General features: G+C 44.3%; 1 protein-coding gene across 9 annotated transcripts in view; it reads left to right on the top strand.

The window, feature by feature from the left end:
• KIAA1143 (KIAA1143 ortholog) overlaps positions 1 to 13,650 on the top strand; it is a 67,440-nt gene that overhangs the window by 24,364 nt on the left and 29,426 nt on the right. The window contains exon 4 of one of the 9 annotated variants that reach the window (XM_055804470.1): positions 9,713 to 9,748. The exons of 7 other annotated variants lie outside the window; for them this stretch is intronic. In XM_055804470.1, coding sequence (XP_055660445.1) covers positions 9,713 to 9,733 — 21 coding nt within the window. In that variant the 3' untranslated portion in view covers positions 9,734 to 9,748. Of the gene's footprint in view, positions 1 to 5,483; positions 7,599 to 9,712; positions 9,749 to 13,650 lie in introns of those variants that run through there. One more of the 9 variants, XM_055804468.1, reaches the window with a different exon arrangement.

Below are 13,650 nucleotides of genomic sequence, written 5' to 3'. Positions count from 1 at the left end.
GTCCTTAAACACCTTTATTCCATCCCACCTTCAATTCCCTGCACTGGGAAGTGTCATTTCTGTACAGGCTGGCTGGGAGGGAGGGAGGGAGACAGCAGTAAGCCGGACACCAAAGCAGCAGAGCCATCACTGCTCATTATTACTCAAGAAGAATAGATCCAGTGGGAAGAGCTATGCTGTTGCCACTGAAGCTGTGCAGGCCAGGGATGATGCCATGGCCGCGGCACTGGGATCTCGCTTAAAGCTCTCCTCTCTCTGCCATCCTGGGGGACTGCTCACCTTGCTGGCAACCTCCAGTTGGACGTCTCTATAGCCCCGGTGACGACAGGGGACTCCTAAGTGCAAATTATTACAAATACATGGGTATAAATACATATTAAGAATTACAGAAAGTAATGCTACTGACAATTAAATTGGCAACCCCATCTGCGGTGCAGCTGACCAGGGTTAGTTTCACTTCATTTCGGCAGCTGTGTCCACACTGTCTTGTGGTGAAACTTAAGTTCCCCTTTGCCGGTCAGGCAGGCAGCGAGCCTGTGAGTGTAACTCTTTGAAGCCAGGCCTCTTTACGTGGCTAAGCACATCCAACATGCTCCGGTGCCACCAGACACACATGGGGAGTCCGGCCACGAGCTATCTGTGGGGGCAGCGGAGCTCACTGTAACTGAAGCCACTCCAGAAGCTGCTCGTTCAGAGAGGTCCAGATGAAACCAGAGAGGCTGTTTACTCCATGCAAAATAGAGGTTTAAAAGCTCAGGCTCTGTTGGTCATATCACGGATATTGCTCTATTTCAGGAAGTCTGAACGTGGGGCGGTTGTCCCCCCCTCCCAGTGGGGGATCACAAACAGGTGCCAGGGTTTTATGGCCATCCGGGCCTTCTCAGGTTGCTAAATGGGTGGGGGAATCCCTTCCAGATCCTGCCCAGCTGAGAAGGGGATTCCAGGGGGTTCCTGCTGTGGAAAGGGCTGACAACCCAGCTCTGCTCTAATTATAGCATCAGAAGGAGGCAACGTTAGAGGTGCAGGTGATGGAGGGTACGCACTGCCCCCTTCCTTTCTCAAGGAAGTACCCTCTGTTCTTTGCACCCTGTTGTAGCAGCTCAGGAGCACTGAGAGCTTAAGAGCTCCTGGTGCCCGAACTAAAAAATGAAACAAAGAGTTAGAAAAGGTTGATTCAGTTTCTTGCACGACAATCTCCACCCTTCAGACTGCAGGATAAGTGTTTGCAGAATGAGACCCTTCAGTGAAACACACGCTTTGAATTTGAAGCCCAAACTTCTCCCACCATATGCAAAGACTTTGTCATCACACTGGTCCTTGTCATCGCATCTGCTTGATCAAAGCGTTCCTGGACAGAAAATGGGGGTTGCAATTGCCAAGCAGAAAAATAGTAGTAGCTGTGTGCCTTATCCAAGCCTGTCGTTGCTCTTATGGCCGCACTCACAATAGGTGCCACCTTTGCCTGCAGAGCCAGTATTTAACACCTTTGTTTATGAAAGCTCCAGATAACCTCCTCTGCAGGAGGTGCTACAGAAAAGCAAGAGTCTCTCCTAGCTTATTCAAACAGAGCCCCAGGGTTTCTGAGGAAGGTACAGGCAGCCCTGTCCAGGAATTAATAGTCCCACTATCCCTTGCCTATTTGTCAAAACTTAATTTTGTTTAATGGGGTTTTTAAATCTGCACAGTCTTTTCCACATCCTTTCTCCTCCACCCTGTCGTAGTTCATTCCTGGACTATAAGCATTTGCACTGACCAAATGTATCGGTGGATTTTAAAAAAATGGAACAGGTACTTTACATGTAATTAATTTAGTGATTTGCTCAGCTGCTGATTCACGTGCATAACCTCAATTAACATTAATGGGAGTTATGTAGGCATGTCAAGGGCAGAATAGACCCCTAATAATCTAACATGGAATGTTATTACATTACTGCTGTAATTATATCCTGCGCACACATCATTTCTACTTTGCTTCATGAACTGCTCTTCAAATGCAGTGGCTACTCATCTGTTATGCTGTATGCGTTAATGCTGAGGTTACGCTAAGCATTATCCTTCCTTCTTCATTGTTCTGCTGCCCGTCCACAAAAGATACACGTAGCTAAACAAGTAACCAGCCAGTTGGCATTTCACACAGCTACAAGTTTTGATTTTTGAAGGTGATATTGGAAGCCAGAAACAATCAAAAAACAACAGACCTCAGCAGAACAGCATGTCATCTCTCCTTCAGCATTTTATTTTTATTTATTTTTAATTGGAATCTGAGCAAGCGCTGCTGAGACACCTTTAGCCTCATGGTCAAAGAAAGTTGAGCGTACACAAATTGTGCTTCTCAAGGAGGTGTTGAAACAATCCTGCTGTTCCAGAGGTTTTTTTGGTCTTTGTTAAACACTTCCTCTTTCGGGGGGGTGGGGGGGTGGGGGGGTGGGTAGAAAGGGGAGGGGAGTGGTCCTACCCTGGTGCACTAAGTGGATGTTACTGGAAAGAAACAGAGGAAAATGAACCTTACCTAACCGGTGTAAATAGCAATTTTCAGATGATGAAGCTTAACACAGCTGACTCAGTCTGTTCTGTCTCATTCTGTCCAGTGAAGCTGCTGTATCTGGACAATTGCTTTCCAATTTCAGCTGTGGGGCATATTGTGTCTCTGTGTTTGTACCACCACTCTCTGAACTGTCACATACATTTCAGTATTTTTGTCTTGAGGCTCTCTCCTGCACTTCTGCAGAAGATAAGGCCTAATACATCACTGAGTATGTGGGCTACTGTTCAAACCAGCGTATTTGTAGCGGCATAGTATATCCCTGCAAGTAATTGTCAGCTCCCTGTGGCCATCCTGCCGTAACAATCTTGCCTAGTACCTTGGATGTTATACTACTGTGGATTCAGAGGTACACACAGTACACCTGCACCTTTACAGGATCACACAGCTAAGCCAAGCAGTTCAGGTTAGCTTGACAATTAAGGGATAGTGAAAAGCAGCGAGTCCTTAATGCTGACTGACAACATGGCACTGCTCGATGAAAAGGGAAAAGAAGCACTTGCAAAAACTCAACGTTGTGAAAGAGCCAAAGCCCCTGAATTAACACACTTTTTATGCGATCGCCATCAGGCAGGCAGCGTGTTCTGGGCTGAAGGTACTGGCTGATGCCAACATCCACCAATCTCTTATTGAGGAATCCTGTTTTACTACTTCTGTTTCTGTAGGCCCTAATGTTTGTTAAAGTGTTTGCTAAAACAGAGCTCTGTTTCCAAGGTAACAGCTACCTAACTTTATTACTAAAACTGCACGAATTCAAACAGGGATCTGAACAAACAGATTCATGTTAATTTCAAGCCCCATTAAAAACACAAGGAAAAAAAATCGATGTTTGCCAAATGGAAAAAGAAAAGAAATCAATAAAGAAATTTTATTTTCAGCCTTTTAAGTGGGGTTTTGTAAACAACGGAGGGTAAAAAAGTAAAACTACATGAGAGCAGTACACAGCATCCTTGTAAGATGTACTGTAAACAGAAGAACAAAAAGATTCGATGATAACGTAGGAATAATTATTAGGGCTGTAAAACCTTGAGAAACAGAGGCACAGAAGTGGAATGACCTGTCTCAAGCCATGTACTGTCAGGTCTCCTAACATCTTGCCTGATGCCCCTGGGTTGTGACTCAAAAGCGATGAGCAAAAGCCTCAGAGAAGAGCAAAGGTGTGATTGTGTCACGTCCTACATTACTCTGAGTAGTGTGGGCGACAGCAGCTGTGCCTGTGTTACTGCTGGGGCTCAAACATTTGCTAGCAACCAACATACAAACATTCCAGGGATCCTGGTTATGTGGTTTGATTCCTAATATGTGCCAAAGCCCCGCTGCCCCCGTTTTCCCTGCTGTCGTTACTCTTGCCAGCAGAGAGGCAGGTAGGCTGGCACGTGCTAGGGGCACAGATGCAGTCTGGGCACAGCCGGGTGGCATGCTGGCACGGTGACAGCTGGGGCTATCAGGTGGCATGTGCTGCTCAAAGGGGTCTTGGGGACGGGGTATCCCTTGTGGTTGAGCACTTGGGAGGGCTGCATCCGTCTCCTCCTTGCTCAGCCTCCATGCTACCCCCCTATCTTGATTTCCTGATGCCATTTAAAGCGTAAACACATATTTATGGGCAGCTCATCAGAAAGCAGCCAGGCTCAGAGGACACCGAGTGAGCCATTTTGAAATCAGGCTTTTGCATGGTAACTCAGCCACTTCACGTGACATTTATCTGATCCCAGCAGCCCTGGTTCCTTTCCAACGAAGGCTGCCTTGGCAGGTTCATGAGTTTTGAAGCTGTTGTTAGAAAAAGGTTTCTGCAATGAGTAACAATGACTTTTCCCCTTCACTGGGCCATATCTTTTCCAATTTCCCACTGTTAATAAATATTCTCATTTCCAAAATCTGGATGGAGGAGAAAGGTAGGTATAAAGAGATATTTTTTCTAAATTCTCCACAGGAGTGTATCCCCTAGACAAAATACTGTTTGGTTGTTTAAAAGAGTGAAAATAAGTGACCCTAGCCTTGAAGTGCCTGAAGTGCAGGTAGTGGGAATTCCTGATAGAAATCTGTTCTTCAAGGTCCAAGTTATTTCATTATTTTCAAGAACAGGATGTCTCATTCCTTTCTCTAAAACATTTACTACTGATTACTGTCCCTCTCCTCAAGACGTGAAATTTTAGATAGATGTGTGACAGCAGATTTTATCTTCCCAACTAGAAAACAGTACGGGTAATGTCACATACTTGCCCCTTGGCAAAGCTCTACCGTGTGAATAACACATCACCTAACTGTATAGGGCTCTCAAAAAAAAGAAGGTAGGGCACAGAGTATGTAGCCAGTGCTTATACACCAAGCATCTACTTTTTAGTCTTTACCTTCTTGGTACCTGTAAAGAAAAAATCTGAGAGTGAGAAGATGAAAGGCAAAATCTGATAAGGCCTATCTGGTAAAGAAACAGTGTAAATGGGAGAAAACCAATCTACGGCACAATGCAGTAGTTATTTGTAGTTCTCTTCCTAAGGATAACTAATGATTGGAATGCCTTTCAGAACACAGTAAAAGACATTTGAAAGAAGGCACTGATGACAACAGAAGCCTCTGGCAGCATTTGAGATGATTTTTGTCAGGACAGCTGGTTTCTCCTCTCATTAGTCTTTTGGAGACGCACCCTCTATTCAAACAGCACATGATACCCCTTTTCCTCCCCTCCTCTCCCCCTTCTCTAGCCACCTCGCTAGTATGACATTGTTTGCCCCATATTATAAATGGTATTTACGTTAAATCTTCTTTGATTCAGTTACTTCACCTTGGCATCCCATCAGCTGGCAAACACAAGTAATGAAGTGAAGGGAACATAGTTAAGTTGATATCTTAAATGCACACAAATCCCACATGCTGTGGCAACAACAAAATGAATAACAAACACACTGCATGCAAATCCTCTTAAATTCCTTTTTTTCAATTCCAGCCTTGCATACAACAGGAGGAACATCTTAAAAAATAATCCTGTAATATTCCTGAACTAACAGCATTGGCATGAGGCACAGGATGGTCTTACGCTTCTCTGCATATCTCAGACAATCACAGCTGCTGCTAGTAAATTAATGGCTGCAAGGGGGTTGAGAGAGGGAGAAGGAGGAGAAAAAAGGGAAATGGAAAGCCTCGTAGGTGGCCTTGTCTCTGCCAAAACTAAATATTTTCATTGGAGCTTTTTGCATTCAACAATTGGCAGCTTTATCCAGAGGCCTTAGACAGAAAAATTCTTACTGTTTTAAGAGTGACTGCTAATGGGATGCAGCACTATCTGCTAATGTATATGAATTAATATCTAGTTAATAATAGAATTGTTTTCTCCTAAAGTGTCTTTCTTCTTTCTTTTCTTGTAAGTTCTTGTCTGTTGGGTCTGCCCACTTCCCTTTGCCCTAGAAATTAAACCTTGGTACTTTCTTTATGCAAGATTTATGCTAGAAACGTTGGCTGGTATTTCATTGTCAGTCAGGGTGTGATTCTGCTGTGACATTTCCAGCTATATTTTTATGGCAGCTGCAGTTAAACCAACATCAAGCATAAAAACAAACATTTTTTCTTCCCTTCCAGAGTTCATTTACATCAGTGAACCAGACTAAAAGGTGCACTACCCAAAACACTTTTGGTTGGCATTACTTACATCTGCCCTAGAGGGCTTTGCTGGGATGGATATAGCTGGGCTGCCAGTAGCTCAGATGTGTGTGTGTGTGTGTGTGTGTGTGTCTGTACATGTGTGCACAGAGGGCAGCTGAAGTGCAGAGTGAATCGTGAAAGTAAAAAGAGTTCTAATATGCAGCCTGTTATTCTGGTGTTTGGATGAAAAATGCCAAGTGCTGAAGTCTGGAGGAAAATTAGCAGGGCATCCTGACGTGTTCAAGACCAGCTGACTCACGCTGTCAGTTGGATTCAGTGGAGGTGGCTGAAGAGGTTGCTGACTTCTGCCTGCCTGCTTCACCTCAGCCAGAGCTTATTGCACGTTGTATTGTAGCAGGCCATGATAGAAGAACTGACCTGGTTGGTCTTCTGCTGCCCCAGGTAACAACCTACCATATTAATTTGATTCAGAGAAATTGTTCCAGACAAATGCTTTGTTTGTGACAGTCCTGTAAAAGGTCTGATTTTCGCTGTCAAAGCTTCTAGCTTGCTCTGGACTTTTCCATTTGGATTGGAAGGATGAATAGAGCATGCAGGAAGAGTACTATTAAGCTAGAAAGTGATTTGTTAGCCACAGTCAGTATTTTAATCAGCAACAACAGTTATCCTTGTGGCTGAAGCCCTTAGTGCTAATAATCAATGGCCAATGGCTTATTTCTTCACCTACCTCCCACCTTAATGAAAGCAAAGCTCACAAAATCAGTGATGAAGGGACATAGGAGGAAAGGAGAAAAAAACCAAAAGGAGATGCCAGGCAGGTCTTGTGGTCTTGAGGGATCCCAGTGAGGCAGAGGGAGAACAGTAGCGATGGAGGCATGCAGAGCCCCAGGATACAGGAGACTAGAAAGATCCTGAGTAGGAGTGAATGGGAATGTGTAATCCAGTGAGGTCCCATAATTATGAATCCCTAATCTCAGTGTGTAGAGTATGGTGGGAGTCCCTCATTTACTCACTTAAAGGTACTTTTCCCTCTTCTCAGAAGAGGCTCAGAGGTGATGCCAGCAATTCAGGACCATCCAGCTGCAATGCCTTTTCCACTGGAAACTTTTCCTAGTTTCCTGGGAATGTCCTCTGTCCCCCTTTTCCCTCTCTGGCACACAGCCTTTGCATTGTTAAATATTGGTGCATTCTCATTCTGCAAGGTTCTCTGCCACTTGAATTTCTTTGGCCTTACACATTGTTTTCTCTTCAGTGCTTGCTTTCAACCTCTCTGGACCCAGGGGGAGAGAGGAATGGGGGAGACTGATATAAATTAACCATCTACTGTAAATCAGTATAATTCCACTGACTACAATGAAGCTGCACTGAATTACAGTAGCTGAGAACCTGCTTTGTTGTGTCTCCTTCTTCTGTGTGTTTTATATTGCCTGTGTGGGAAAAAAAAAAACCCACAGAAAAACCCCAACAGAAAAACACTCCACCAAAACTCCAGTTCTCTCTGTGTTGCTCTCCTAAAAGATGCAGCTGTATGCTAATAGTCTACTTTTCTAGCAGGAAATAGAAAGGGCTATAGCATGCTTTGATAAACCAGGAAGCAGGCTCTGATGCTAGTGTGCAAGGAGAGAAACATACGGAGTTTTTTTCCCCCTCTTCTCTCCCTTGCATCAATTTCACACTCCTTTAGTTCTCTTGACCTCCATGGAGTCCCTCCTAATTTACAGCGCCATAAACAAAATCAGAACGATGCCCTCTGAAATGTGCAGAATTGTTTTCGGCTTGCACTGAAGAACACGGCGTATTCCAGGGACTTGCAAAGGCGTCGCTCTACTTGGTGAGTTTCTTGCATTATGCACCTCCCATGCTTCTGCTGCTCTTACTGGCATGTTTTATTTGGATTCATAAGAAAGATGCATACAGCGATGCAATCACATGGCCTGCTGCTTTGGAAGAATCTGAGGGACTTGTTTTCTGCAATATTTTCTTTTAAACGAACAGTTGGAAGTTGCATGGTCATGGCTGGAGCAACAGTCAAGCTCTTGACTGTGCCAATACCCTGAGGGTGGGTTTAGAGTTGCCGTTCTGCTGATTAATTTCATGCCATGGGTGGACTGGAAGCACTTTATTTTGCCCTGCGCCTCCCTATGCCTCAGTGCACGTCCAAGGTGTGCCATTAATCAGTCCGACTGTATGGGCAGTTCCATCTTATTGCTTAATTAAGACTCGTCAGTAATTTATTTGAGATTAATACCTATTTATATGGAGCTGAAGTTTCATCTGTTTGGGGGATGAGTTATTGAACTGCATTATGTGAAGTAAATCAATAAAATATTACTGGAAATGAGAATGACTCTCTTTCCCTTGCACTTCAGTCCTTTCACTAAGCTCACAGACAAAACTTACTTAAGGGAGGTGTTTACGTTTGCACTCGGCTTCCCATTTTCCAGCTAGACATGATGTCTGGTAAGATCTCTGATCACCTTGGTCTCATTACCTGAATCGTAAAGTTCAGACGTGAGGGAGTGCTGCTAGGAATAAGAGGTGCTTTTAATCAGTCACAGGGTAGTGGCCCTGTTGCGATATGACCCAGAGCCCAGTCTCTCCAGGGGTTACTGCAAAACCAACACCCTCAAAGTGGTCTCACATTTCTATTAAAGGAGTGCTTTGTATCACCGTATATACATGTTATTCATGAGGAACAACAGAGAGGTCATACAACTTGTTTACCAAATGCAAATAGCTTCCCCTTGATATCATGTCTTAATACTATTCCAGTGCTGAGGAAGACTTTTTCTGGCCACATAGCCTGCTTGTGGTGACTTCCCTGGAATGGAGATGTCTGAGCAAGACACTTCTCTCACCAGAGGCACCTTGCCAGGAAAGCACCAGGTAGTCTTGAAAAACAGAGCTAGCCTTTCCGCCTCTTCTTGCATGTCATGTCTTCCTCTCCTACTAAGCTTCACGTTCTGGGATGGATCTGACATATGGCCTCTCTCTAAAAAGACATACCGTTTTACCTTGGTGGATGGCTCATTACTTTCCACTCCCCGTTTTCCTGGTCTTCACCCAGCTTCACCCAAGTGAGAAGTGCAGAGGCTTTGCCCATTTCTCCATGTCTGTGAAAAAATGTTTACTTCTAATACCATTTGGTTAACAACCTGCCACAGAAGGTTTCCAAGAAACTGGAACCTTATCTTCTCTGTAGTAACTGTTCCTATCTGCAACAATCTTTTCTAACATGTGACCAGAGTCAGGTTGCAGAGACGCGGAAGGGTCTGGCATTCACTGACTCAAGTGGCTGCTGTAGCAAGTGCTAGGAGAGGGGGAAACACTAACGTTGAGTGAGGGATGGACTTCAGTTCAGAGTGTTCGCTGAGATGGCAGAGTTCATCTCTAGCCTGGAGCTTCTGTTGGTTTGAAAAAAACCCCATCCCCTTCTAAAGTTTTGGAAAAAGAAGAGGGCTTTTCTTTTACATGTATGTAATTTAGAGTCTTTTGACTAGACCCTAAAGCAAGGACAACCTTCACCTCTGACCAGCTTCTCACCCTGTCCCTTTTTCTCTTCATTGCTTCTTTTAGCTTCGCTGCCGTCATCACTGAAAAGCCTCCTGAATGCTCGTACCATAGGGGAGAGTTCATCACAGAGCAAAGAAATGGGATGCTCCCTCCACAGCAGGTGCTGTTTAAAGCAAGGGTTAATGCGCTCCTCTGGCCTCAGCTGAACCCAGTTTCAGAGCACCCCGTGCCCCAGCTGCCCTTTTCCATGCTGCTAAACATTATTCCCACTTTGTATCTGCCAGCATAACTGCAGGTTGGAGGTGCTCCCTAACCCAGTTCTGTCACCGTAATCTGGGTCAGCCTCAACACTTCCAGCACTGCATTTATTTTTGTAGCTCTCATAACTTCAACAGTTGGGTTAGAGAGCCCTTTCATGTGCAATTATGCTGACAAAATTGAGGAGGAAGTGAGCTCCAGAGGGGTCTTAGTGGAGCAGCGTGGGGGTACAGGACAGCAGGCTGACCATTCCCCAAAACACCCAATAAACAGACCTGGGGAGGGACGGCCCACATCAGTTTTTTGGCATCTTGAGACTTTTGTCCTTTCTTGGTAATGAGAGTGGGTGGGAAGTGTACAGATTTAGAATTTCGTTCCTAAATTCATGATGGGCTTGCATGTTAATGAAGGACAGGTTCCTTAGCTAAACTCTTTCTGCCTTGGCACAGCTGTTCTTCTCTAGCTGAAGTTACTGATTTGGGATTCAGCCTTGCAGTGAGCTGTGTAGGGTGCAGGTATCAAGCTACAAAAGAAAGGGGCCTTATGGTTTCTCAGGTATGCCTTCAAGTTGGCTGAACTCATGCATGGGCATCAAACTAGTGAGAAAGCTGATGAGCTCAACTTCCATGGAAACAGCACAGCAGCAGATGGATTTGCTGAGGAATGTAATCATTGGTGAATGCTAGGATTTTTCATTTAATATCAAACAGGAGAAAGCTAAATAAGTTTGGAGCTGAACTTCCCTGAAGTTTAGTAGAGGAGCAGGGAGGAACTGTTCATGTCACAGGTTTTGGTCTGTCTCCTTTTTGATATTTAACTGTTGGCAAAAGTCACCAGTGAAAGAAAGAAAAGAAATCGTCTGGACACTTTGTTTTATTATTAGCTAAATTTGATATTTTCCTAGCTGCTCTTCCGACCCTTCCTGCCTCCATTTCCATCCACTTCACTGAGATTATTCTATATGCTAGAGCTGTTTCTGTACAAAAAAAAAGCCAACTACAAAATCTTTAGACATTTGCCCCTGGAAAAGAAGTACGCTGTAAATAATATACAAGAGTAAGAGCCTCATGAGGATCTAAGTCCAAGCAGTTGTCACTAACTGGGAACTGAATATAATACCTCTAATACCTTGAAAACAAACCAGCCCTGCCAGTCCCAGTGCCTGTCACCTCTTCAGTAATACCTGATCACTGGAGCAGGCTTGGCAATTCAAGGAAAGCTGTCCTTTGCCCCATGAGAAACTGGCATGCAGGAGCGCCTACACTGCCAACTGGTGTCCAACTTAGGACACTGGAGTCACTAACCATTTTACACACAGTTGGAAGCAGCTTTTACATGGCTTCCACCTCCCCAGGCTTTTTGACCTCTCTCTTGAGCTTCTCCCTTTATTCAACATAATGAAAATGTCAAGACTGTTCTTAGACCCACTCGCCTGGGCACATTCATCTCCCGAGTGAAAACAAGTTTGTTTGTGGCTGTGGGTGCAATATATATTTATTGAACCATCTCCATAGATACCGGTGGTTCCTTTTTCAATTCAGCCTTAACTAACTCCATGTAGTGGTGGAAATGAAGCAGCCAGTGTAAATAAATAGATGTTTTGTGTCTGTGGTTTAGATCACTTAAGCTGTCTTTTACAGCTGAGGTAGAGAGTTAGGAACTGACTGCGGTGGAAAATCTTAACCATCTGCTTGCACCGCAGTACACGGGCAGCTCCAGAGTAAGGATATCCACAGAGGACGGTGCCCAAGTAGTTGCATGAGTTTAGATTCACACTTTGGTTTAATATCAGTGTAATTTTCCTGTAGAGCCAAGCTTTGAAACAGTAAAGTGAATTTGTTCTCAGATTTATATCTGTTGTTTAATACACACACATGCATATATTTATACCCTATGAGGTGATCATATACCCATGTGGTAAGCTGCCAAAGCGGGTGCTAAATTGCACTTAATCTAACTTTCATCTTTGATCACTTCAGTCTTTGGCCTTGGTAGCTTACGCAGAATTTTCCTCGAGAACAACTTCTAGGCTGTGAATTCCCCTGGGATTACGTAGCTGGAAGTCTCAACTCAAATTAGAAGAAATTTATCTATTTGTAAATGAGAACATATATCTGAGATTTCATACCTTATCCACTTTCCTTTAAGCTTCTCCACATTGACCAACAGCAAAAATTTCCTTTTCAAATACAAAATCCAGTTTCCACTCAAAAATCAACCATCCAATCAATCAATTAGTCTGCTGGCTGGTTTTGCTGTATTTACAATATTTAGTTCCCCAAACAGTGACAGCTGTAAGAAGCAAATATCAATATATATCATTATGAGTGCTTGAAAGGAAGGCTTTCTGTTACCGGATGGCTGAGATATCCTCCTTTCCAGAGGAATACAGCAAGTGTTTCCAACCGTGGCAGATTGGAAAAACAAGATTTTAAAGTTATGACACTGACTGACAGAACTGCTGTTTTAGGGAGTTGCTTAGACATTTTAAAATGCACCATTTGTATTTCTTTTCCCTCCTAGGTCTCTGCTAGGGCAAATTAGCAGTATAGGGAGAGGGATTAAGAAAGCAGACTTTATTAAAGTCTCAGAGTTAGGGTTTGTGCCTGTAAATCCTTTGGCATAAACAAGAGGCAGTGGTGTGGCACAGTAAAAATCCAAGTGTCAGTCATGCCAGGGTTACTAATATGACTCACTTGTGGCCTCGTTAGTCATGAGTGGAGCAGGCATCCCAAATTCGTGGCAATAACAACTTCATGCCACCCCAGCAAATAAGGAATCCTCTATAGATATCCTCAGGTAGAGAGAGAAACCCTGGTTCTTTGCTGGTGTAAGCCACCTGAGCTCTGCTGAGGACTGACAAGTGATGCCCGTTCTTCTTAGCTGAGCATCTGACCCACATTTGCTATTCATTATTACCCTGTTGTTTTGGGAGGCAGCAAGAGTTCTTCTTGCGGCTCTGAACAAAGTGTTTCCTTGTAATCTCACCGGACTGGGGATGTCTCCAAATAGTCTTTGGGAACTTTATAAAAAATGCAGCCTCTGCCCCAGCAACAGGATTTTCTACAGGTGAAAGTGATACCATCTTTGGACACTGGTGTTCCCTAAATAAAGGGATCACACAAGTAATCCTAACACACACATTTACCACTTGAGTGGTTAGATTCTGAAAGGGTGGTAATTAAAAAAGGAAATATTTAGGTTAGTAGGCCTAGATTTCTATAAAAGGTCCTTGCTTCCCCTTCTCCAGTCTGGGCATGTGGCAGATTTTGCTGCCCTGTCCCTGTCCCTGTGCCTCTATAGCAACATTCATTTGGGATGAGGAAGAAATGATGCTGTCAAGCTGCTTGCTCTAATTTAATTTCCTGGCATGTGGCGTTTTCCTTTGTGAGAGTGACACTGAGACTGGTGCGGATGCTATGGTGTACTTTGCCCCGACAGCTGAGGGAGGGGCTGTGCACTTTGGCAGCCAGCTGAGAGCGGCATAAGGGTGGCTGTGCAGCCCACCCGAGGAGAGGACTGATCTGGATGGAAAACCATCTCTACTTTTTTGGTAGGAGCAGTGTCCATGTGGATTAGGTCCCTGCTCCAGCTGACCTCGCTGCCTCACATGCTAGCAGAAGTGAGGCAAGACAGACACTGGGCTAAGGGCAGGGCCTTCCACCGCTTTTGGTGGCTGTCTGCATGTGGGTCAGCTGGGTCTAAGAGCCAAAACACACTGTGAGGAGTAAGCGGTCATAAAG

This window comes from Falco peregrinus, chromosome 5, assembly GCF_023634155.1.
Source record: "Falco peregrinus isolate bFalPer1 chromosome 5, bFalPer1.pri, whole genome shotgun sequence".
Lineage (NCBI taxonomy): Eukaryota > Metazoa > Chordata > Aves > Falconiformes > Falconidae > Falco > Falco peregrinus.
Note: the sequence above shows the minus strand (reverse complement) of the source record. Positions and strands in the feature narration are given on the sequence as shown.